The sequence below is a fragment of the Eubalaena glacialis genome, chromosome 12, assembly GCF_028564815.1.
Source record: "Eubalaena glacialis isolate mEubGla1 chromosome 12, mEubGla1.1.hap2.+ XY, whole genome shotgun sequence".
NCBI lineage: Eukaryota > Metazoa > Chordata > Mammalia > Artiodactyla > Balaenidae > Eubalaena > Eubalaena glacialis.
The window spans coordinates 17,107,857-17,133,395 of record NC_083727.1 but is presented as its reverse complement, the minus strand read 5'-3'; the positions used below and the strand labels follow the sequence as shown (position 1 = coordinate 17,133,395).

At 42.6% G+C, this 25,539-nt stretch overlaps 1 protein-coding gene across 1 annotated transcript in view; it reads left to right on the top strand.

Annotated features, from left to right (window-relative positions):
- Positions 1-2,249: 2,249 nt before the first annotated feature.
- UST (uronyl 2-sulfotransferase) overlaps positions 2,250-25,539 on the top strand; it is a 303,766-nt gene continuing 280,476 nt past the window's right edge. The window contains exon 1 of the mRNA XM_061206883.1: positions 2,250-2,736. Within this exon, the coding sequence (XP_061062866.1) occupies positions 2,484-2,736 (253 nt within the window). The 5' untranslated portion in view covers positions 2,250-2,483. The remainder of the gene's footprint in view (positions 2,737-25,539) is intronic.

Genomic DNA, 25,539 nt, shown 5'->3' with positions numbered 1-25,539 from the left:
CCATATTTAGTTATTTTTTAAGATGTTTATTTCCTTTCTTCCTGCTCCAACTGCCTGTTATTACCTCGCTCTTGCTCAGATTCCATTCCTTAGGAGAAAGATTGGGAAGTTTCCCAACTCATTCTGTGAGAGAAGTTTCTAGACCCTGGGGGTCTCATGAGCACAGAGGATCTTGCACATTATCCTACATCTAATGAAAAACATCCAGATGATAGGGCCAGGCCTCAGGTACGGGTCCAATTTGTCACAGGTGGTCTCTGAAACATTATGCAAATTGCTTTGCTCCTCCCATCTCCTAGTCCCTCGTCATTAACTCAAAAATTATTAATTGGGAGCCTATTCTCAGCTACTCAGCGTGCTGATTAAAGTAAATCACATTAGTGGGCAATGCCTGATTGGCTTAATTCTCTCAGGGGCACTCACATTTGTAAAATGTGCATATTAATCCAAATAAATCTCTGATTCATGGAATCAATGTGAAACAAACCATTAACACTTTATTTTAGGATTTTCTGTGCTAGAACACAGGGACTTCCCTTTTCTTTCCGCCTCAAAGCAGCCTTCCTATTCATGAGAAAGTGGGCCAGGACAACATAAAATTGGGAAGTAGAGTATGTGTGTGTGGATGTGTGTGACACCACTCACCTCATCCACAACTGTCTCCAGTTGATGATCTATGTGTCTTCTTCTTCGGGAATCAGAGATACTCACGTCTGGATGATGGTTAAACCGTATTATTCTTAAATTGTAAACTCTTGATCTCAGGATTCTACTCCCTGATTTTCCATAGAAACTTTCTCAGATACCGAACTTTATAAAGGTTTTCAGGAAAACAGTCTTGGAATCATAGATGTCCCTGGCTCCTGGTTCTTCCTTTAATTGGTTGTCAGTCACTGGAATGTACAGAGTGAATAGGAAACCAGAGGTGAGAGGCAGGCACAAGGAGCCTGGAATTTCCATTTCTGTTTCTCAAAGTGGCCTGGGCTAAATGCGTGTATCCCATCCTCCAGTCACCGTGCAAGTTATTAGGAAAAGCACCCTGCCTGGGAGATAGTACCATGCAGTGGTTATTATAGTGGGCTTGAGCGTCAAACAGGTTTGAGTGTGGCATGCAACTCGACTCCTGGTATCTCCGTGACCTTGGGCAAGTCACTTAAGTCTCAGGTGGCACAGCTTCTATATCTAGCAATGAATTATTCTTATTGAAAGTGTGGCTGATGAGAGCAGCCCTTTCTGTGCATCACCCACCCTCGCCAGCGGATCTGTGTTTGATGCAGCTTTCCTGCCCCGAAGGTGCTGTTTCAGGTCCAGAAACTTCCCTTGGAAGGAAGGGAGGCAGCGATGAAATGGGTATGTAAGGGCTCTTTCCTCTTCATAACTGCTAGAGGAAAGACCTCCTTGAGTCCGCCCTATGACACCCCTCCTCACCCCCCTTGCCTTTCTGGTCGCTTCGTGGATGAGCAGCTGTAGAGCGAAGGCGAGCAAGAAGCAAGCATCCTCCTCTGTTTCTCTTCCAGGAGTTGGGGCGATGAGCCTGGCCCTATGGAGTCATGTTTTAATTATAATTTACACCACTTGCTCTTTTACCATCTCAGCAAAGTCTTGAACCTATCCCCAAGTACCTTTCATCGGCCTTTTGTAAGCAGCTCGGGATACAGAAGGAGAATCAAGTTTCTGAAATGAGAAAACAAACAAAAACCAAAAACCATATAGTACTAAAAGAAGTCGTGTTTCTTCCTGCCAGTGAGTGTTTACGAGAGGGAAGTCAGCGGGGCCCCCAAGAGGTCGCTGGTGGCGCAGGAACTGAGGCCAGATTGTAGAGAAAGGGGGAAGGAAAAAAAACCCAGAAACTTTCTTCCTTGTTGCGAATAATCGCCGCCCCCCCTCACCCCCCCTCCCCCGCTCCAGGCAGAGGCAGTAACGTGACACCCGAGAGAAACCCGGAGACCCGAGCCGAGAAAGGGAGGGAAGAGGGAGGAGAGAGAGCGGCGGAGAGCCGGAGGGAGAAAGGGGAGGAGAGGGAGGAAAACCCCTGTCAAGGAGGTGGAGCGAGGGGATGGTGTCCGCCTCCCGTTCCTCCCTGCCGTTTTTTAGAGGAGCCTGAACCCGGACAAAACACGCCGAGACCGACAGACACAAAGCCGGGGGGTCCACGCTGGCGCTGGAGGCGAGCCCCGGCGGCCGCGAGCGAGCCCGAGGCGCGGCGGGGCGCGGGGCACGGGGGCGCTAGCGGGCGCGGGCCGGGCGCAGGCAGCGCCGCCGAGCCGGGGCCGGGCACCTCGGCCGCTCGGGCCGCGGCGGCGGGGACCATGCCGAGGAAAGTCTCCTGAGCCCGGCAACTTCGGCCCCTCCCCGCCCCCACCCGGGCTGCCCTCGGCGCGGCCCTGTTCATGTGCAGCCGGCCGGCCAGGCTCTCCTCCTCGCAGGCGGATGGGTGACCTTTTCCTGGCACGGGCAGGCTGTGCAAGGCGGCGGAGCAGGCGATGAAGAAGAAGCAGCAGCAGCAGCATCCCGGCAGCGGCGCGGATTCCTGGCCCCATGGGGCCCCTCTGGGGGGCGCCCCTCCCGGCCTGGGCAGCTGGAAGCGCCGGGTCTCCCTGCTGCCTCTCCTGCGCTTCTCCCTCCGGGACTACGGTTTCTGCATGGCCACCCTGCTGGTCTTCTGCCTGGGCTCCCTCTTCTATCAGCTCGGCGGGGGACCCCCGCGCTTCCTGCTCGACCTGCGGCAGTATTTGGGTAAGGAAGGGAGACGGGAGCGAGGGCGGCGCGCGCTGCTCGAAGTTGTGCAGGGGAGAGTGGGGCGCGCCGGGCACTTTGGAGCTGCCCCCGCCGCCGCCTCCCCGAGGCTCCCCAGGTGGGGCGCCGGCGAGCATCGGTGCGGCGGCCGCGAGCGGCTGCTGCCTCCAGCGCGTCCGTCTGTCTGCGCCTAGGCGGGGGCGCCGCGGGGTTGATGTGCCGGGCAGGTACCCCGGGGCTGGGCGCTGCATACCTTCCCCCGCCTCCGCCACCCTGTCTGGGCGGAGTGAAGGCGTGTGAGTGTGTACGAGTGTGTGTATATTCAAGCCTGGCAGAGTGGGGAGAGGCGAGGGGCAGCGACAGCCCGTCCATGGCAATACCGACCACAGTCCCGGCTTGTACGGCGCTCGGGGTCGCGCGGGTGGGATTGGCTCCTCCCCACGGCCCGTTCTGTGAATTGTGCCCCACAAGAGCTCCTGCCCCCTGGCCTGGGTGGTCCAGGGGCAGTTTTCAGGCTCCACGCTGTCCCTGAGCTGCCTTGTGCTTGGGGCACCCCCTGCCCACCCCACTGTCCTCAGCGAATGAGACGCGGGGAGCCGGGGTCCGGGGCGCGAGTCACCCTGGCCAGCAGTGTCGCCTACTTCGACTGAACGATCCTCAGCGCTGTGTCTCAAGTCTGAACTTTTGGGATGGGGGGCGGGTTGTGCCTGGTTTATTAGGAGCGAGGTCGCCTATTTTAGCAGAGGTAAGGAAGGAGTGTGCGAAGAGAGAAAAGAGCGTCTCCAGAGAGAGGGCGTGACCCGCAGCTCGGTGGTCCGGGCGCGGGGAGAAAGGTGCCAGGGCCCAGCGAGCGTACCTCCAGGCCCCCGGTGCGCGCCTTGGCTAAGGGAGGATGCACATCTCTCACAAGCCTGTGGCCAGAAGAGGTCTGGCGGGGGGCGGGGGCCGGGGCGGGGGCGGCGGGGGGAGAGGCTGGGAGGGATCCAGCTAATCGCAAACGTCCAAGGGGATAAACGTAAGCCCCCGGCAAACTTCGGCATCTGCGTGACGGGAGCGAAGGCGCAAAGGGAAGCCCCCGGAGCGCTGGAACCGTAATGGGCCAAACGACTCCGGCGGCGGGAGGCTGCCACCCTCACCCACAGAAATCCCTTCGTCGCAGAAACCACAGGTCTGGATAGTAGATCGTTTTCGAAGGAAAAAACCACTTCAGCAAAGTGACAAATGTGTTAGAGCGTTTTCAAATGTACACGCAGATAAAATAATGTTTTTTTCCACGTAGAGAAGCTCAGATTTTAAAAGTTACACTTCTTTTTCAGTAGAAACTTTGGGGAACTACGGTTTTTCTAAGATGCTTTAGGGAAAATTAAAGGAAAATATTGCCCAAGTAGATTTCCAAACATATCTGGTTTCTTAGAGGATTTGGGGTAATACGCACTTTTGCTAAGGAGTCAACTCTCTGCTTTCGAGTTCTGTGTTTGGAAGTCTCACGGCCTCATAGGCTCTCCGATTCCTGCTAGTACCACACAGGTCACAATTATTACGATTACCGACAATCACTGTTAACTGGCATAGGGAGGGAAGTGATTTGGAAGCTCAGGGGCCTTTCTCCATAAACTCTGATAATGAATTCTTTGGTGAGGTTCTTTTAAAGCAAAATAAGCAGGCAAGTGATGTAGGGAAAGTACAGTGGATAGGGAAGGAAGACATCTGTGGTGTCCTCAGGAGCACTTGGCTTTGGGCAGGGCGCTGGAACCACATGGGCCTCGGTTTTTCCATAGGTAAAATTCTGGGCGGGACCAGATTGTCTCTGACACCTCCACCCAGCTCTTAAAATGTTATGGTTCTGATACCCTTCTTGGGGCTGGGGAGCCTGGGAGGAGGAAGGAGCAAAGGCATGTAGTGAGGCTAAAATCAGGAAACCGCAGCATCTAGCATGTTAACCTCTTGAAAATTCAGCCAAATATGTGTGGTATCCAGAATTTAGTGTGCTTTCATTATATATTTCAAAAAATGAGGCCTGATAAATTTGGGGGCTTATTTGGTGGAAGGGTGAATTCACAGCATTCACTCAGGGAACCGGGAAGAACTGAAGGATGGAATATTGCTCCTGTTACTAACTCATCATTGAGTTTCTGACTGATGTAACAGGTTAAAAAATGACATCATTGTGAACTGAAAATAGGATACCCTTGGCCAAATTTGTTTCCTGTTGTTTTGTTATGTAAACATAATGATTTTCAGGAAAAGCAGGCTTGTGGTCTTTAAGAGGATCTAAAATATACCCTTAATAAAATAAGGCCAAGGTATCTGCAGAATTACTCTCCCCTTGTTTCCTCCATTCTATTATTTTAGTGTCTGTGAAAACAAAATTGTGGTTAGTAAACACATCCTCTCAATTTTCCTAGGTAGCCAATTTTGGAGGCAAGTATTTTTCTTAAATATAAGTTCATATAAAGTCAAAATTTTCCAAATCAAAATAATATTTATAGCAATATTTGTCTTGACAGGATATTATTTTTAATATACTTGTATAATATATTACATCTGACATAGCAGCTACTAAATAAATATTTGTCAAAGTGATGACTGCACCTATTGTATCAAATAGGTAGTGTGATATTTAACATATTGAATATTGAATATTCTCACAGGAAAAAAAAAGGACCATTTATGATAGAAGCTAACATTTATTGGGTGTGTGCCAATCAGTGCACATGTAGAATGAAATTGTATTAGCACAGCAATATCATAGGTAGGTGCAGCTGTTATTCCCATTTTTGATACGGGAGAAGGGAGGGCAAAGAAGTTCACCGACTTGCTGAAGGACGCATAGTAAGTAAGGCAAGATTTGAACCCACATCTTGCTGAATCAAGTACCCATTGCATTAGCACTACAAGCAGTTAGAGAGAAAAAGGAAATAGAGCCAAGATGCGAGTGGAAATCTAAAGGGCTAACTGGCAAAAAAGGATCATTTTTATTTCCATAATTTCACTTTCCTTTTCTTGATACTTTTACTGAGTATCTTGAGGGGCCAACAGAGAAGGGAAATAATTCAAGCAGCTGGCCTGCTCTTAACTCCACCTTCCTGTATTCATCTCCGTGACGCTGCTTCCATGTGCTAGGCAACTGAACTCTCCCAGAGCCACACAACTGGAGGTGATGTGAATTGGAATCAAATTAAATCTTAAATTCCTAATTTCTTTCTCTCTTTCTTTAGCGGTCATTCTCTGTCTGGGCCAGTAGTTCTCAATGTGCCGTCCCTGGACCTGCAGCGTCAGTCAGCATCACCTGGACACTTGTTACAAGAGCAGATTCTCAGGTCTCATCCCAGACCTATGGAATGAAAGAGTCTGGGTGTGGGACCCAGGAATCCATTTTAGCAAGTCTTCCAGGTGATTCTGATGCCTGCTTAAGTTCAAGAACATTGTTCTAGAGTCAAACATTGCTTTCACAAAGTTTCCTATGTATTTGAGAGAAAGAGGGGGGGATGAAAGAGAGAAGAGATTTATAAAATATTTTAAAAGTGATGGACATGGTTTCATTTTTTAAACTTCAGCTTTTAAAAATGCGTCTGCTTTGCTGCTTGCGCCCCATTGTTTCAAGGGAAGGACCAGCCAACAGCTGCAGCCCCAGCTGGCTTTCGAGTTTCTGAGGTTAGAAGATGCACGGAATGAGGTGAAGGGGGGCAACCAGAAAGCACAGTGTGGAGAAAAAAGGGAAAAGAGTCAGTAATGGTGCTTTTTCTTCTCACAGGAACTGGGATCAGACAGCTTCTTTTTTCTAGTCAGTTTGGGGAAGGGCAAAGTCTGTTCTTTTTAAAGATGCTTTTTGCTGCAACAGATTTATTAAAAACAAAAAAGGAAAGTAAGTAAGTCAGGGAGAGGAAAGTTATGCAGGCATAACTCTTGTCTTGCTTCTTTTCCTCCTTGAAATGGGTGGAGAGAGGAGAGCATAAAACACACAATGGGATAAATAGATGAATAGAGCAAATTGCTATACTTAACTTGGAGACCATAGTCTTTCCAGTTCAGTGAAATTATTTCATTTATTTTGAAGTGGCATTCAGACTTTGACTTGCTATGGAAAACCAACCAAAATAAAATAAAATCTCCCGCAGAAATTAGATTATGACGCAGCCTCTGCCAGTAGCCTCATTACTTATGAGCTGTGGAAATATCAAAAACTTGGAATAACACTCGTTACATCAATGTAAACCGAATAAGTCAGATGGCTTACTACTGATCCTGTACAACCGGCAAACTCTGATGATTTATTATCAAGACTTGGGTATGTGATTTAGCCTTTATGGGGACTAAATCTGTTGGATTGATCTCAAGTTGATAGGCTTTCCTTTCCATTTTTAACTTATACTATTTAAAATGGAGATATATTACTTTAGTTTTCAGAATTGCTAATCTTGATATGTATATTATATATGAGCATGGCAATTTTGAGTCAAAAATGAAAGAAAAAGATGTAACTTTATTGAACTTGAAGTTCTCTGAGTTTAAATGAATTTAAAGGAAAATGTGAAAATTGAGGTCCAGACCTGTTACAGAATAGTTTCTCTAAACCTTAAAAGTCAAATTAATTTTCCTTCTGCACATCACGCATGGTTTAAATATAGTACTCCAGGCCCCAGACAGCAATCTAGGAAATGAATGCATAAAATATGATGTTATCAATAGAAATTGTTGACATAAAAAGAAAATGACATTCTTGTTCATAGCTGCAAATTTATCTTACAGGGTTGGTTGGGGACACAGTAGCACTGTATTAGAAGAAGACAGAAAATGGAATTCAACTATGGCAGACTGTTCTGTAAACACACAGCATGAATGAAACACACAGCATGAAACTGTTTTTAACATAGACTCGTCTCAGTATGAATTGTTTTAAAATACAGATAAATATGCATTATCTGGATACTGTCTTTCTTCAAATTCCCTGTCATCAGTCCAGGTTTAAAACACTAGTTGGTTTTGTATTTGAGAAACTAGAATGAAAGTGCTCAATTTTTTGAGTCCCCAAAGAAAGAGTATCTTTTACTTCCTTGCAGCTGTACTGATGGGGTCAGTGATGGACAGTGAAAAGGCATCTTATTTGACAACTGTAGCTGCTAGAATGATTAGGAATTGTCACTTGCCTTTTTTTTTTGGAAAGAAATGAGACTTGACCACAAATAAATTTTGTCTTACCTATGTTTATTTTTATTATAGAAACTCAACTTTAAGCAGTGATATACATAAATCCTTTTATTTGTCAGAAATGGGGACAGAAACACTAGCATTTCACCAAAAATTCTTAGTTGCAAAAGTCAAAAGAATGTAGCAACTATTGTGCAAGAACGTTCCAAACAAAGCACATTTCAGTGTATGCTATTAATTTTTAAAATAACTTTATTGAGCGATAATTCACAAACCATACAGTTCACCCACTTAAAGTTTTTAATAGGTTAATAGCTTTTAATTGTTCTTAGTATATACCTAGATAAGGGAAACCATTACGATAGTCACTTCTAGAACATTTTCATCACCAGAAAGAGAAACCTCGTTCCCCTTAGTTATCCCTTCACTATTCCTCTGTCTCCCCAAGCCCTAGGAACTAATCTGTTTTCAGTCTCTATAGATTTGCCTCTTCTGGACATTTCATAGAAATGAAATCATATAATATGTGGCCTTTTGTGACTGGCTTCTTTTACTTAGAACATTGTTTTCAAGGTTCATTCATATTGTAGCATGTATCAGTACTTCATTCATTTTTATGGCTGAATAATATTCCATTGTATGGATATACCACATTTTGTTTATCCATTTATCTGTTTCTCATTTCAGTTGTTTCTATCTTTTGGCTATTGTGCATAGTGCTGCTGTGAACTTTTGTGTGTAAGTTTTTGTATGTACACGTATTTTCTGTTCTTTTAGGTGTATACCCAGGAATGAATTGCTAGGTCATATGGTAATTCCATGTTTAATTTATTGAGGAACTGCCGAGCTGTTTTCCACAGTGGCTGCACCATTGCACATCCCCACCAACAATGTACGAGAGTTCCAGTTTCTCTACAACCTCACCAACACTTGTTCTTTTTCATTATTTTGATTGTAGACATACTAATGGATGTGAAGTGGCATCATATTGTGGCTTTTTTTTTTTTTTTTTTGCATTTTCCTAATGATTAGTGATGTTGGATATCTTTTCCTGTGCTTGTTGACCGTTCATATATCTTCTTTGGAAAAATGTCTATTCACACCCTTTGCACATCTTTGAACTAAGTTGTCTTTTTCGTTTTGAGTTTTAAGTACAGTATCTGGGTATAGAGTAAAACCTAAATAAATTCCTAACAATTGAACACAAAGACCTCTTTAAAAGAATCTTGGGGGTCTTACAGTTATGGATGACTTTGAATAGTAAACACTTTGCATTTAGCTCTAATGTATGAATATTCATAAATAGGTAGCACTTAACTATTTTACAGATGTCACAAAGATTATTGTGACTTATATGTGGAATATGAGTGTAGTCAATCTTGAGCAGCAGACTATAGTACAATGGATATGAGTATTCTGTCTTTGTGTTTGCTCACTAGAAAGGAGCTGATGAGCTCAGCGGGGGGAAACATTTGGGTACGTTATGTTCCTTATACACTGTACTATGAGGCTACCAAGGAAATCTTGAGAAATTTGGAATTCATATGCAATTCATTTTTATTCACATTGTGGTATAATATACAGGACAAATATATAGTCCTTCAGTAAATTAGTAAAATAAGTTAGGAATTTAACTTTAGTAAAGTAAGTTAGGAATTTTTAGGAAGAAATTTTTTTTTCCAAAAGTGTTAGAAATTTTCAGTAGGTTTTAAAATATATATTATCAAAATAAGAAGCTTTAAAATAAGTACAGTCAATTCCATGCTGCCTGGTGAGAGACTCAATTTGAATAATTTGTGACACTCTCATATTAAAATTATCAGGGAGCCAGATAGCAGTTTAGTGTTGAGGGTATGCTGCACCTCTCGGTCTATCTCAGGTTTTATAGCGGTTGTTTGTAATTTCCCAAAGCTAGCCACTGGCTCAGTTTTCTTGCCTCACTACCTGCCTTTGCTTCTGCTATTGCCTCTTTGCTGATAGTTAAGGAAGCTCAAATTCCAGTGATGATCTCTGAACTCCTGTAGTATTTATTTCATGATCACTTTCGAAGTTTTGACATTCTACCTTGTATTGTGATAATTTGTGGGCAAGCTCCTTGAAAGGAGGAAGCTCGTTCAAGTACTTGCCATCTCTACTGTGACACCTCTGCTGGGTACTCCACAGGAACCCTTAGGAAGTGTCTGTTGATTCCATATATTTGCTCAGCAGACTATTCTTTACTAGGGTTCCATATTCTGCTTTGTTTTGCCCTTACTTTAAGTAGAGACCATGGGGCGGTGTGCCAGGAAAGACTCAAGCCAGTTGATTCTACACCCCATCTCTTTCTGGCTGTTTGAAGCATATGCTACAAGCAAAGATGTTAAAACCACTATGACATATACTTCTATAAACATTTCCTTCTGTGCATGGGGATAATTGTCCACCTCTTACCTGTGGGGATTTGGACTTACATTTATAGAGCTTTCCCTGTAATTGAGAATGCCTGCGGTCATCCTAGAGATTTGGCTGCATACTAGAATTCAAACTTCTTGTTTCTTGTCATTTTCCTGAACCCTGAACCAGTTTTGGGAGTTTGCAGAATAGCAGTTTATCTCTTGCTCTAAGTCAGCGTCTTCCTTAGGTAGCAATTTGTGTTAGATTAGCTAGTACGTTTCAAGCATGACTTTGACTCTTTAAGGAGATGAGACCATAAGATGATGTGGTTTTTGAAATAGTGACTGAGCAGATTTTAACCTAAATGGCAAAATGATAGATTATAAGATTAAGGCTCAATGCATGAACCCATTGACCCTTGTTTAATGAAAGATAGGGAAATAACCTTAAGTCATGGCCTCGATTGAATAATTCTTAGTTCATTCATTGAGAGATGATTTAAATAACCATTTACATTAAGCTGTAATACATTTCTGGAAACACCATTGATGTTTTTCTAGCTCAGTGCATATGACTTTCACAGTCGTGATGAAAATAAAAATGAAGGTATTCTGAAACATATAAACTTCTTTGTTCAGTCACTCAGCAAATATTCATCGAAAGCTTTCTGTGGGCCAGAAGCATCCAATACTAGAAAGAGTACAGGTTTCAGAGCAGAGATCTGGGTGTGATCACTGTGCTACCACTTATTAGCTGGGAGAATTTGGGCGATTCTCTTAACTTCTCCGAACCTTAGATGTTTTGGTCTATACGTTGGGATTAATAATTGCTATTTTATAAAGTACTTATCTGATTCAAGGCATGGCATTTGATTTCAACAAGTGCCAATTTTCTCACCTTATTCTTTGCTTCTCTCAGATCCCCTTTTCTTTTGGCCCACACACGCATGCACGCACACACTTGCACAAACACACATACTAGTGGAGTGTGCAAATTCATTCATGGTTTGCTTCCATTTGAAAGAACCATTCTACCCAAGAAATATGAAATTACTGAATCAGCATTTTTGTGGCTTATCTTGTCACCCTTACCCTCAAACTGGTGAGGGCTCTTCAACAGCTGATAAGCTCCAGTCATTTGCCCTGTTAACTTTACACACAAACCTTTCTGCTTCTCATCCTCTCTTCTGCTTCCTGGAAACAATCTTTAAAAAACATATTCTTTGCACAGCCTGCTTTCCTCTGTTTTGAGTTTATCCACGCGTTCCCCTCCCCCCTCCCCCGCATTCGCAAAAGAAAAGTAGTTGTACAGAGGGAGTATGGCGCAACTCACTCTCTGGGGTCGCCAGCCGTTCTAGGACTGGACTGGTGATCCACATGAATCAGACCCTTTCAAACGATCATGGTGCCAGGCATACACTGGGACTGTTGCTAGAGCTTCTCCCACTTGTGATGGAACTACCGCGTCCAGTAGTCTGGCACTGGTTTTTCTCTGGTTCCCATTTCCCTTCCATTGGAAGTCAGGGCAAGAGCAACGAACCAGAAAGTAGCAGATCATGTCTTTGTCAGAAGGCTGGGGAACTTGCTTCTGTTTTCCATTCTCCGCTTCTTCACGTTGCCTTGACCTGCCCAGACACTGATGAGTGTAGGGGCCAGAGCCACAGGGCCATTACTATCTGGTGTGGATGGTTACCCAATTCCTTGAGAACTTGAAAACAAATGGGATCTTACATTATTTGATAGAAAGTTAAATTCTGTCTAGGGAAACCATGACCTTGCAGCTCCAGCACAGAGCTTCCTGTTTTGACACGTGGGGTGTTTGACACAGATACCTTCTCACTGGATAAGCAGAACCGTCAGGCAAAGCTGTGCGAGTAGCTGGAAGGGCCAGCGGACCTGGGTCTGGAGGAGTCCGCAAATAGTTCAGTGCTGTTAAGTCCCACGAGCCTCCTAAGCTTATGTTTCTTCACCTCCAAAATGAAGACGTTTGATTAGGTCCGGGATTCTCAATTGTTTTTCTTTCCTAGGACCCTCATCAGCAGCAGTGTTTCCGTGTGGTCTTGATGGTCTATCCGGGAATATGTCCCAGTGGCCAGGAAAGGGAGAATGGGTGTGGCTCTGGGGTTCTTTAAAGAAGCTCTCTAGATGATGCTGCCTCTTTTTTCTTTTCTTTTTTTTTAAAATTTATTTATTTATTTTGGCTGTGTTGGGTCTTCGATTCTGTGCGAGGGCTTTCTCTAGTTGTGGCAAGCGGGGGCCACTCTTCATCGCGGCGCGCGGGCCTCTCACTATCTCGGCCTCTCTTGTTGCGGAGCACAGGCTCCAGACGCGCAGGCTCAGTGGTTGTGGCTCACGGGCCTAGTTGCTCCGCGGCATGTGGGATCTTCCCAGACCAGGGCTCGAACCCGCGTCCCCTGCATTAGCAGGCAGATTCTCAACCACTGCGCCACCAGGGAAGCCCCTCTTTTTTCTTTAGAATGACTGAATTAGGCGCTTTCTAAGGTCCCACCTACTTTAAAATCATGTGTTGAAAGAGTTAAGAAGCCATTTAACTGTAACAACTGAAACTATAGGGTATTTCCTTTGGAGCCAAATGTTTATTTAAAAGATTGCAGTAGTCAAGTGACCAAGGCAAGAAGAATATGCCAAAACATTTTAGGCCATCATTTTCAAAGTCTTAATCATTGTTTCGTTTTGTTTTGTTTTGATCTTAATTAAAATTAGCAGCACTCCCCATCCCAGCCCCCATCACCAGTTTGCCTCAGCCTATCTGGGCAATAAGGAGAGGATCTTGCTTCAGAAACTGTGGGAAGCAGAATGTCCTTAGGAAGGCAAAGAGAGAAAGCAGAGTAAGTCATGGCTCTCCAGAATTCAGAGTATAACTGTGATAGGAAGAAAGAAGGAAAACAAGTAGGGATAAGAAAGCTGTGTTTTCAAAGAGGATTCTCACAGTCTTGGCCCAGCTGCCTGCTGCTGGTCATCCCATTCCATTGTGGACAGCTCCAGTGGCTGAGGGAGTTCGCACAGTGTGGCAGGCTACTTCTTTGTGGCTTCTCTCTACTTCTGCTAGTTCTTCTGGGAGCTACATAGAATAGTCTGTTGGACTTCATCCTCTTTCAGAAAATTGAAGCTATGAAGGTGACTGTAATGCCCCCGCCATAAGTCTTGTCCAGAAAAACAGATCTATCTTCCAATAGTTCCTCATCTGAAGTTACTTTCAGATGCAGAAAGCACAAACAATAAATGAAAAAAAGAAAACAACATAAAAGCGAAACCTTCTGAACAATAACATCCCATAAACAAAGCAGAAAGACCCAGATTGGAGACAGATGTTTCTCTAGAAAATGGGATTAGTATGCAGATATGTAAAAGATCAATAAATCAATAAGAAAAGGAGAATTCATGAGATAAACGGGCAAAGAATATGAGCAGGCAATTCACAGAAGAGCAAACACAACTGACCAATAAGCACATGAAAAGATGAAATGATTTTCATTCCCTTATGCATCTTAATCACTTTCCTCTGTCTATATGGCCCTTCAGTGGCCTGTAGAACGGAGGAATTCTCCAGTTCCCTTGGTTTGTGAGCCTCCTTTATGGAGAGGAGTATCAGAAGTGACTCTCTTCTAAACTGTCTTCTTTTGAAATGACTGTGCCACATCCACCCCTGTTCTATAGTCATGACAGGTGACTGGAGCCGGGGGTGGGAGGTGAGGGCGTGCAGCTCTCTGGAGCTCTGTCTCAGGTCCTGAATACAAGACTTGCTGAGTCCTTGGTGCCACATTTGTGTTGAATGGTCTGCCCCCTGAGATGCCCTTCTCCTCACTCAGAAGCACAGCCAGCAAGCCACTCCCAGTTCACAGCAAATAGCACCGTGCATTCTGCTCTGCTTCCTTCCATCCCTGAGACTTTGCTGAGTTTGTAAGAAGCAGAGGACAGAAGGAACTGACGTGGTGCTTAGAATGCAGCATCTTGCCTGGAAGTATTTTCTCAGTATTCCAGAGAACAGTGGAACTGACTCATCTGGTTGGAGTTTTACAGAAATGTGATTGCAGATTTTTTGCGACTTCATTCTGCTTTAGTGTCAAAATTCAACCAACGATGTGCCAGAAAAAGTGTGTAAAATCACATACAGATTTAGACGCTTGAAGAGGAAGTTATTTTTACTATAGTGGGGAAGAAGACAGAAAGTGATGATTGGCAGAGAATCCAAGGCAGGGCTGAGTCAGGAGGCGAGGCTGGGGCACACCTGCATCTCCAGTCTTGCCGGACTGGCCTGAGAATTGTGGTGTGGTTGCCTCTTAGCAGGTCGAGTGAGGAGTTCCGGTGTGGAGGACCTGCCTGGGGGAGGAGGATGTTGACGTAAACTCTGCGTGTGATGCCAGTTTAAGCCGTGTGGGGTTAATGTTGGTTCCTCCTGAAAATGTGTGTGTGCTCTCCAGGGTCCCTCCTTAGAAGCCGCTCTCTAACTAAGAGCTACGTAACACAAGGAGGTAAGAATGGAGAAACGGATTCTGGAAAGCTCCATAAACATGAAAACCAAATGGTGCAGCGCCTTTAGTTTGCTTTAGCAGATGACAGGATTGAGGTCGTATTATTTTCCTTGCCCGTGCTTTTCCCAGCTCAGAAGGCTGCTCTTGTGTGCTTGCCCAGCGGAGATCTGAGGCCTTACGGAGTCTGAAATGTTTGTGGTCGTGTTCTTCTAGTCCTGTTGTGAGATGAAGAGGTTCCCAGAAATAAAGGGAGGGAGAAAGAAATATGTGTTAGCAGCCGTCATCTCTATCTTTTTATTGCTCTTTTCACCTGGGCAAATGATACCTGCAGCTACCATTTAGTGATAACATTTCCAGTCTCATGAGTTTGTAGCTTGATGGTGAACTTTTCAAATACATTTAGACAAGGCTTTATTCAAGCCTTCTTGTGTCTTGCTCTCCTGTTCCTTATGGCTGGGGAGAGGTGTGTAGGTTTCATGAGCCTGCGTCTTGAAACGTGCACAGTTACGGTGGTGCCACTCTGTTTGTGACCTGCACTCTGGCATAGAAAGTGTGGGTGTGGGCACATTCTTAGGTGTGCTCCCTAGCTTGGATAGGGAGAACCTACTAGAACATACTTTGGTTATTGGGCGGGCTTCTACTTTTGTGTTTCGTTTCTTTTATGGCATAATGCATTGCTGTTTCAAAACACAGCTCCCTTTCGCCAGATATTTCCCGGCCACCTTGTTGGAATGATAGGTGACTTTTTGTTAATTTCAGAGTAAGTCTTCCCCACAAGGCTTACACTTCATTGAAGTTTCACATCAATGAGACTTAAAGGATCAGAGAACATGAGTTTTCCTATTGCTTTCATATGCCCGCCCTCCTTCCCATTTGGGTTCTCTCTGTCATCTCTTCCATCTAATCAAGTTCATTCCTTCAACAAATGTTCATCAAACTCCATTACGCACTGGGTGCTGGAAGTAGTGTGACTAATAACTCTGTCCCTGCCCTTGGGGGGCTGCATTCTACTAGGAGGGGCAGAGAAGGACTTAGGATAAATGTAAAGAGTGATGAACAGGGGTGTCTGGGAAGCCACAGGAGGAGAGTAGAAGCAGGGATTAGATCTGCCTGGCTGTGATTAGGCTAATGATGTCTTTGGTTAAGACCCTGTTTATGCCAGTAGCTAAGGGGTTCTCAAATCTGGCTGCACGACAGAATTACCTGGAGAGCTTTGGAAAATACTGATTTCCATTCATTTGGTCAGGGGTGGGGCCTGGGCATCTGTATTTGCTTAAAGCTCCTCATGCAATTCTCATAGGCAACCAAACTGGAGAACCTCTATAGTTGATAGATGGCCGGATAGCTTTGTGTGTGCGTTAGGTCTTCTTGTGGTACTATTCAGAGATGCTTAGCCTATAGTCTTTTATTTGGCTGTGACTTATAACACTTTAGCTTTCAGCTTCTCTATACCAGCTCTTCTCAAACTGTACTGTGCGTTCAGATCACCTGGGAATTTGTTAAACTGTAGGTTCAGGTGCAGTAGGTGTGGGGCGGGGCCTGAGATTCAGCATCCCCAGCAAACTCCCAGTGTCACCAGTGCTGCAGTTGGAGGACCACACCTTGAGTAATAAGGGTCTACGCTGTAGCATGTTTGGAATGTGATTAATACTTGTAAACAGAAAAATGAGTGAGGGTTCATCCTAGCCCACTAAAGATCTGTGCTATTAAACATTTTGTAAGTTTCTTTTAATTGAATTCTCATTCACCAATTTGATTGTTCGAATTTGAGAACATCAGATTTTTCTTAAGAATCGCACAGTTGCCTGATTAAAGTTTAAAATGTCTGCTTTTATTAATTTCTGCAATCCATAGTATTAAAATGCAGGCTGTTTGGAGATTTGTGAACATACAGATTTGACTTAATGTCAAGTTCATTAATAAGCATAGGAAGTTAAACAGTTGGTCTTGGATGTAAAGTTTCTTCAAACAGTTATTGCAGATTCTTGCACTGTTTTAAATTTTAATGATGTCAGAATTCATTGCTAAGTGTCCTATTATCCAAATACTCCAGGTAAAGTTTTTTGGTTTTTTTTTTATGGTCAGAGTGAATAATTGGATATAAATAAAGCAAATAATTAGAATGACTCGGTGTAATGTTTTGAAAACACAATTTTAATAGATAACTAAAACCCTTACATGCTCATTGTAGAAAACTGGAAAATAGAGAGAAGAGCACAAAGAAGAAAGTAAAAAGCATGTTAATCCCTTTACTCAGAACTGCTTTGGTTTGGTTACATTCTTCCTCTACTCAGCAGTACCACAAATGTTATTCCATGTCTTTACATATTTTTCAACAACATTGGTTTTCATAGTGGCAGAGTTTCTTATGAATGTACAGTAATTCCTGTAGCAAGGCCTTTTGATATTTAGCCTATGTCCAGTTTTTCATGATTCTGCATAAAGCTGTGATGAACAGTATTAAATTTTTGCACACTTCTCTACTTCCCTGGGAGAAATTCCTAGACTTGGAATTGCTGGGTTAAAGTGTGCACCTATTTAAAAATTGCTTTTAGTATAAATTGCCATTTATCTCGGTGTGTTTCACCAGCAGTCTGTTTTGCTCATATTTTACAAGCACTGGATATAATCTTATAAAACTCCTCACCCATTCAGTTGGTGAAAAATTATATTTTAAGCTCTAATTCACATTTGTTTGAATATTAGTGAAATTGAACAATTTGACTATGTTTTGGGAATTACAGTTTTACCCTTTCCCATTTTTTCCCATAGATGTGTTCTTTCTCTTACTAATTTTAAGAATTCTTTAGAGATGAAGGGTATTAGCCCTTTACCATACATGCAAATATGTTTTTTTAAATTGCTCTTTAGTTTTTAAAATCAGTTTATTTTATTTTTCCTTTATGCTAATTAAGTTTTTTCCATTTATTATTTTTCCTTTGCTTTCATGCTTAGAAAGGCCTTATATCCTGTCCCTATATTTTCTTCTAATTCTTTTGTTGTTTCACCTTTTCATTTACTTTTTACATCCTTTCGGCGTTTATTTTGGTATAAATTAACTCAATCGTTTTGCAAGTCTAGCTGGAGACAAAGTCATACTTGAGTGATGTCATTCTTTAACATTAAATTCATTTTTCAAACGTTGAAACTGATTTCAAGCTTAACTCTTTTTAGAGGGTTTGAAACCCCTGTTTGCCATTTAATTCCTAAACTTTTGGGAACAAGGTCCCCCAGCTTCCAGCCCACTGCCATTGTTTCTGGAGAGAACTTTTGAGAGTCAGTGGATTGTGGAATCGCTGGCAAGGCCAGGCAGACAAGACCACTCTCCTTGCCCACGCTGCCTGAGTTGCCTGAGTGAGTGTGGGACGAGGCAAATTGATAGGTCTTAGCCTCTTGATTCCTTTCGGGTCTCTGGAGTAAAAAGTGAGCACACCCCACCTCCAGACACATGCATCCTTTTCAGTTTAGCTAGAAACCTTAGGGGGGTGGTGATAGGTGAGCTCCTCATCAACAGCCTGGCTCAAGCCGCCCTCAGCCCTTTGCAGCACCTTGTAATAAGGACAGCACTCTTTTAAACACTATTTTTATAAGCAGCTAGATAAGTTTAGTTCCTGTGTGTTGTTATTCTTTTTAATGTTTATAAAATTCAAGAGACCACAATTTGAAGACACAGACATTTAAAGGCCAACCATATGGTCTAATAGAGCTATATTTTCTTCTTTGGAAATCAGATTTCTTCTGTGAATTTACCTTTAACAGGATGTTTACTATTACAAGAGGCAATGTAGTGTAAAAGAGCATTGGGCTTCAAATCAGAAGTCCTCTGTTTGAGTCCTGGCTTTGCCAGCGTGCAGCTGTGTGACCTTGGGTAATTCACTTAACCTCTCTGAGTCTCCATTGAAACTTTAGAGGGACTCTTTCTGTTCCAGAACAACAACCACTAGATTATAAAGAGAATGCTATCTGCTACTCTGCTGACTGGAATACTGTGAAAATTTGCATTTTTAATATCTGCTAATACACATCTTCATTTTAATTATCCAGGCAGAAGCCTAGCCAGAGCAGGTGGCACTCCAGAGTGTAGGAGCCAGAGGGATGTTACTTACTGTGTGATGTGTGTGTGTTGTGTCGACAAACAAACAAACAAACACATCCATCAAAATTCTGTCTCTAGGCATTCACAAACAGTGGTTATTTGTTGTGTGTATTCCTGCCCTTTCTGTAATTTATAGTTTGTGTGTAGGAAGAAGACCTCCAAAGATCATGTAAATTGCATTTTAGTCTATCGGATATTTTTATTCTTTGAAAGAATATTCTTGCAAAGAATAGTTTGATGACTAAAACTTCTAAAACATTTACCCTGTGATCATTTTATAAGATTTTAATTTTTCAGTTTTATTTTTCAAACCTGAGTGTGCCAAAGACACAAAGATTTTCTCAAGAGCTGCTAGTCGAGTCTCTGTTATAGATGTATAAATTCATTACTTTCATATATGTGTTTGTAGCAGTAGAGATTCATTCACATCCCTTGGGGAGCATGGGGGTGAAAATAGGGAGAAGGGGAGGGCTTCATGGAAGAAGTGACACGAGCTGGGTGTTGAAGCATAAATAGGAGTTTGCCTGACAGAGATGTGGGAAAAGGGCATTCCAGAAAGAAGGAACAGCACTGGCAAAGGCAAGCCAGTGGGCACAGTTGTGGCCCCTTTGAGTCCACTGAGTAGTACGGGTGGCTGGTGAGAGACTGTGACAGAGAGAGGGGAAGTGGGGTTGCTACAGGGAGGCTTCTAGGGGAAAGGGTAGATTGTAAAGGAACTTGTATCTTATACTAACTGGCAAGCAATGGGGAAACCACTGACACTTTCAGACCACAGTGTGATAGCAGATTTGTTATTCATGAAGATAGCTCTGGAAACAGAAAGCGACGCAGAGGCTAAGCACGTGTCTGAAATGGTCCTCAGATTTGAATGGTGTTTTAAAGATCAAAAAATACTTGCACGCGTGTCACCAAGCTCACTTCGTTACTTTCCCGAATCATGGGTGTTAAGCTCGCTTTGCAGATGAGAAACCTGAGCCCAGAGTCGTTTGAAGGGCCCTGAGTTGCTCCACTGATGGGGTGGGGAGAATTTTGCATTCAGTTTGGGTCTGCCCAGGCCCCAGAAATCTCTTCCGTTTCACCCCATGCCATATGGAAGCGTATTTCAACAAAAGTACTCAAGTATTTTTCTCACTCTTTTAGCTTGAACTTTCAAAGTACTTTTAATCTTGATAAAGAAAGCTTGACAGGAAAATCAGCTTAACTCTTATCCTGCAGGTGTTTATTTAGTATACTATAGTCATGTCGAGTTGCCTCTTTGCTGACGTTTTCCTGTTATGATAGCGTTCTACAAGTTGATGGTTTATTTTCTCTGAGTAGCTGAAACGGGAGGAAAAATCCGCACTGCGTTTTTATTAGGATAGGTTATAACATCTTGATTTTATGTTTCATTTATTTCAGTAACTTTGATCATGCCATTTTGTCATAGATTAAGTTGGTATTTAGGCTATGATTTCTTGCTGTTTTAAAAATGACTTTTCACTGTGTATGGCAGGTTTATTTTCTCTGCAGCTTTACTGAAGACTCTTTAGAAGTGACTCCGTTTATGTCTCACCTGAAGGCCCATATTCTGGGGCTATTGATCTCACATTCCAAGTGTAGCTTTTTGTAAAGCAGTTCAGCTCTTCCAACCCCGGCTGGAAGACATCCAGCCCTGCCTGTGCTGCCACCTGCTCTGTGACGTTTGAAGCAAAATGGTCTAATTGTTTTGGTTTTGTTTTTGTTTTTTAAACCAGAAACAGGTTTCTAAATCTCCAATTTTGTTAAAACACAGTTGGAGGAGAGGTGTTCAGGTCACAAAAGCATTGAACTGTGCTAAGATTGCGGTGGGTGGGTAGATAGTCCTTGAAATGATTTTTTGATCCCTTGAATTTCAGGACACTTTTTAAGAGAAGAGGCAAAGGGAAGAAAGCCCAAAGGGATGCTCCATGCCCTGAACGAGACTATGTGAACTTGCCCAGGGTCTGGCACTTATTGGGTGATAGATGTTTATTAAGGTAATTAGAACATGTGCCTGGAATGAGAGAGTTTTTGTAGCTGAACATTAAATATATATCTGAAGGCAAAAAGGAATAAAGTGTGTCATGTCATCATTATTTAATGTAAGAAGCATAGGTGTTCATTGGGAACGGGTGGCCTCTCTTTTCCTCCCTTCAACTTATAGGAGAAATTGATTTGATCTTAGAGTATTAGAATAGACGATGTCTTCTACAGTAATTTTTTCCAGAAAGTGACATGTTCTTCTTGAGGCTGTGCCATACACTGGCCCTTTATAAAAAGTGAAAAGTGTGCTATAAAGTCCCTCGTCAGCAATTGCATTTCCCTGGGGAGCAAGCTGTCACAGTTGAGTTGTCTTGCTTTTCAGTGGGTTTAGGTGTTTAGAAAATGGATATTGAACTTGGCCCTGATTGTTTCTCTCAAGTGTCAGTTTCTTTGGGCTTATATTTGGCAGGAAGGGGAGAGCAATCTGTTGAATGACGTGCTGGAGTGTAGAACTTCAGTGTGGCTGAGTGAGTCTGTGTGTCGAGATGGTGGATGTCTAGGCAGCAGGAGCAGCGTTCAGGTTCATTCACCCTCCCTTGGGCTGAGGAGGCTGCTTGGGATCTGCTGGGCCTGCTGGGGGCTTGCTGGGGGCCTGGCCTTAGATGGGACCCTCCTGGACTCTCAGCATCACTCCTGATCAGCAGGAATCAGGCTCTGGCAGCTGAGATCTGGGCCAGGATCTTTGTCAGAGGGAGAAGTTCTGAATAAACATATTTTGAATGCCTTAATGCCTGATCTCTCAAAGGCCTTTTCAAAAAAAAAATATCTAACATATTTGTCAATGAGAGAATGGAATTCATTTTACTAGTTTTTCTTCTACAATTTTAATAATAATAATAATAGCTATTATTATTATTATTGAGGACCCCTTTTTCCAACTGAGCAAACTTTTGTTAGTCTTGCCATAGTTTAGACCCTCTTGGGTACGTGATCTCACAAAAATATCTGAGGAACTTTGAAAAAATCATAGAAAATAAAGGATATTGGGCAATCAACTGTAAAGGAGGTTAGAATTTGGGACTTAAATTTCTTTCCATATCTTTTAATTTCATCCAAATTTATATGAATTGGAAAATGGTCATTTTTTTCATGTTTGGAATAAGATGACACGCATATTAGAAGTCTAATTTATTTTTCAGGTGTACATGAGGTAAATGGAAACACCAGAAGACTGTTTTACACACACACGCACACACACACGCACACATGCACGTATTTTTTGTACACCGGAAAGGTAAATATTCAAGTCTTTTCCATTGGGTGACATTTTGTTTAAATATTTTTGCAGAACATTCATATTTTCTATTTTTACCTTTTGAAAGGGACAGTGTAAGGGACAGATGTAAGAGTAAATTTGTGAATTTGCACCAAATGCCAGGTGTAGGGTTCTGTGACATCTCAGAATAGGGTTTCGTATGCCTTTGGGCATCGTGCACTCAAAGACTTTCCAGGAGGGACTGAGAAGGGATTGTCTGAGAGAATCAGATTCTCAGTCGTCAGCTGCCCAGTTATTCTTTTCTAAAATTGATCTCCCTGAGAACATCACACCGGCTGTCGTTTCCCACCAGTTCCCCCTTGATGCCCTCCCCCCACTTTGCATGAGTCTTGCTATGCTGGGTGCCAAACACCGCCAGGTGCTAAAGGAAGAATTCAAAGGCTGGTGTTAAGGAAATGAATGACTAGTGAAGGTGATAAACCTTTTTCCAAGTCAGGTGGTTTCAGTTCGTTTTTTTTTTCAACCAAAGTGAAGGAGTTCAAGCTATCAAGGAATCAAGTTATCTCTTCAAGTAGATGATCCACAGATCACTATGGGCTTTAGAAAGCGTTAAAGAAGTAAGTGGCAGGGCAATAATATAACTCGTCCCTTTCCTATCTACTAATTTGTGTGAGCAAGTCTTCTCAGTGTTCACACTTATTAAAATGAAAAATAGGAATAAAAGTGAAACAAGTAAAATTCAGTTATAGATACATTAACTAGTTAAATACCACAGCCCTGTTCATCTCATTAATAGATGCATTTTCAAGAAAATTTTACTTTTGCTTTTTAATCATTATTTGTGAAATTTGTGAAACCTTTATGTTGTTTTGATCAGTTGTGAACCAATGGCAATCTTAACAGTAACTCAATTCAGAAGACATTTTTGAAACCCTTAGACATTTTGGTCACAGGAAACATTTAAAGATAAACTTCAATTTACATATGTGTTTTCATTGAGCAAAATAGAATAGAGTGATCAAAAAATATTCTCAAACATAAAAATATGTTCTGTTAGAACAAAAATCTGTAGGGGAAGTGTAATGAAAATACATTGTGTTAGTGGAGAAAAATGAATGCAGGAAAAGCCAGTTAATTCCTTCCTCCGCCTTGTCCTTCCTTCATAATGGACTCACCTCTAACAAGGATTTCCCAGTGCTGAGGATAACTTACATATACCTGAGTTATCTTCTCCCACTCTCTCCTGGTCTTCCAGGAGACCGAGGTAACTAGTGTTCTCAATCATCTATTTTCTGTTCTCTGCCAGGTTTTGCGGGGCTTGAATAATCTGTGAATTTGAGAGCCTTCTTTAAGAAGAAGAATTAAAAATCATGAGTTAAAAATGCCCAACCAGCACCATGTCACCCAATTCGAGATGTTGTATGAGGAACGGGAAATTGGAGAGGAAGGTGACAGTGGTCTTAACCCATTGCAGTTACACAGCTTACCATTGCAGAGTTTACAAAATCACGTGACCATGTGTTTATTGCTAGTAAGTTTATTTATGCAAGTAAGGGCTCCTGAGGCTTAAGCTTCAGTAATTTCACTGTGAATCTGCCTCTCTCTGTGTGTGTGTGTGTGTGTGTGTGCATTCTGTTGGATATATGTGTAAAATGATGTAATTGTTATATTTTAAAATGTTGATATATATCATGCTGGCAATCACATCCCTTGAAGCTTTTTAAACATATGAAAAATTCTGGATGTTAACCTAAAATGTGCTAGGGCATATAGAGCTTTTCAAAATTCTTATGGGGTTATGTGAGCACAAAAGTCTGAAGACCAGCACGGTACAGGATAGTCCATGCTGTTCTAACACTTAGAAGGAGAACGCGTACCTCAGCACCATGGGTGGAAATGAATCCCCCAGTGTGTTGGAAGGTTTCTGAATGGAGGAAACGGTCCTGGTCACCAAAGGCTGTCACCAAGTCTTGCTACTTGAGAGCATGGCTGCACATTGAGCTATGTCCTGGCTTCACATCTGCTTGCCAGGGAAGCATAGAAAACCAGTTTCCTCCATCTGTCTGCCTCTCCTTCCCCTTACTGCTTCTCTACTCCCCTCTACCTGCCCAGCCTATCACTGATCTGAGTTACACCCTGGATTAAGAACAAAAATTAAATGTTTCTATCTGCAAGGCTCTTAGATCTCATTTGGAGCATTTAACTCTGAGTCTTCCAAACTTGACATTCCCACACCCATTCCTTAGCAAATAGAGAGCCCTTAAGTTGCCCGTTTCTAAGAGGCATCAGGGATTATAAATAGCTCGTAATTTTTTTTTCATTGCCCCAGTAAAAATCCTGTTCCATTTTGGTGGTGGTGGTAATGGTGGGTAGAACTTAACTTGATCCTGATAACATTTATTGGATGTTATTTAACTGTGCCATGCACCTTATTTCAATATGTTTGTAAATTCTTTGATGACAGGGTAGGGACTATGCCTTACACATCTTTTTTTGATTCCTCACCGAATCTGGTGCCATGTTAGTACTTATCAGGGAAAATGCAATATAGATAGAATTAAATTGGAAATTTACTGAATTTAGATTGCATTGATGTATTCATTTAGTCAAAAATATTTATTGAGGGGCTTCCGTGGTGGCGCAGTGGTTGAGAATCTGCCTGCCAATGCAGGGCACACGGGTTCGAGCCCTGGTCTGGGAAGATCCCACATGCCGCGGAGCAACTAGGCCCGTGAGCCACAGTTACTGAGCCTGCGTGTCTGGAGCCTGTGCTCCGCAACAAGAGAGACCACGATAATGAGGCCCGCGCACCGCGATGAAGAGTGGCCCCCACTTGCCGCAACTAGAGAAAGCCCTCGCACAGAAACGAAGATCCAACACAGCCATAAATAAAATAAAATAAATTTAAAAAAAAATTTATTGAACACCTACTATGTGCCAGGGGGCTTCAAGGAGCTTGTAGTCTAGTGAAAAAAAAATTCTAATGTTAATTGTCTACTGTGGGCTTGTGGCAATGTCATTTTTAAAAATTTTATCATCACAAAATCCTATTCATTTTACTGATGGATAAGCTGAGGCTTAGAGATGTTAAGTACCTTTCTGGGTCAGCAGAGATGCGGGATTTGAATCCACACAGTCTCACTCCAGACCACGAACTGCTCCATTGTCAGTCTGTGGCAGTGAAAGACAGACGGCTGGCCATAGTTTTAACCTTATTGGAAAAGAATCCCAAATATGGGGACCATTTTTATGATGTCACAATTAATTATCTACACTTGATAAAATATGAACTTTATACTTGGGACTGTAGGAGAATATGACATATATCTTTGTCTTTTTTTTTTTTAACTGAAAAAATAAGCTGAAAACTTTGTTATTTATATTTTCTTTTCTGTATTTTTTAAAGGATATGTGAATTTCAGAGAATCGTTCTTATTT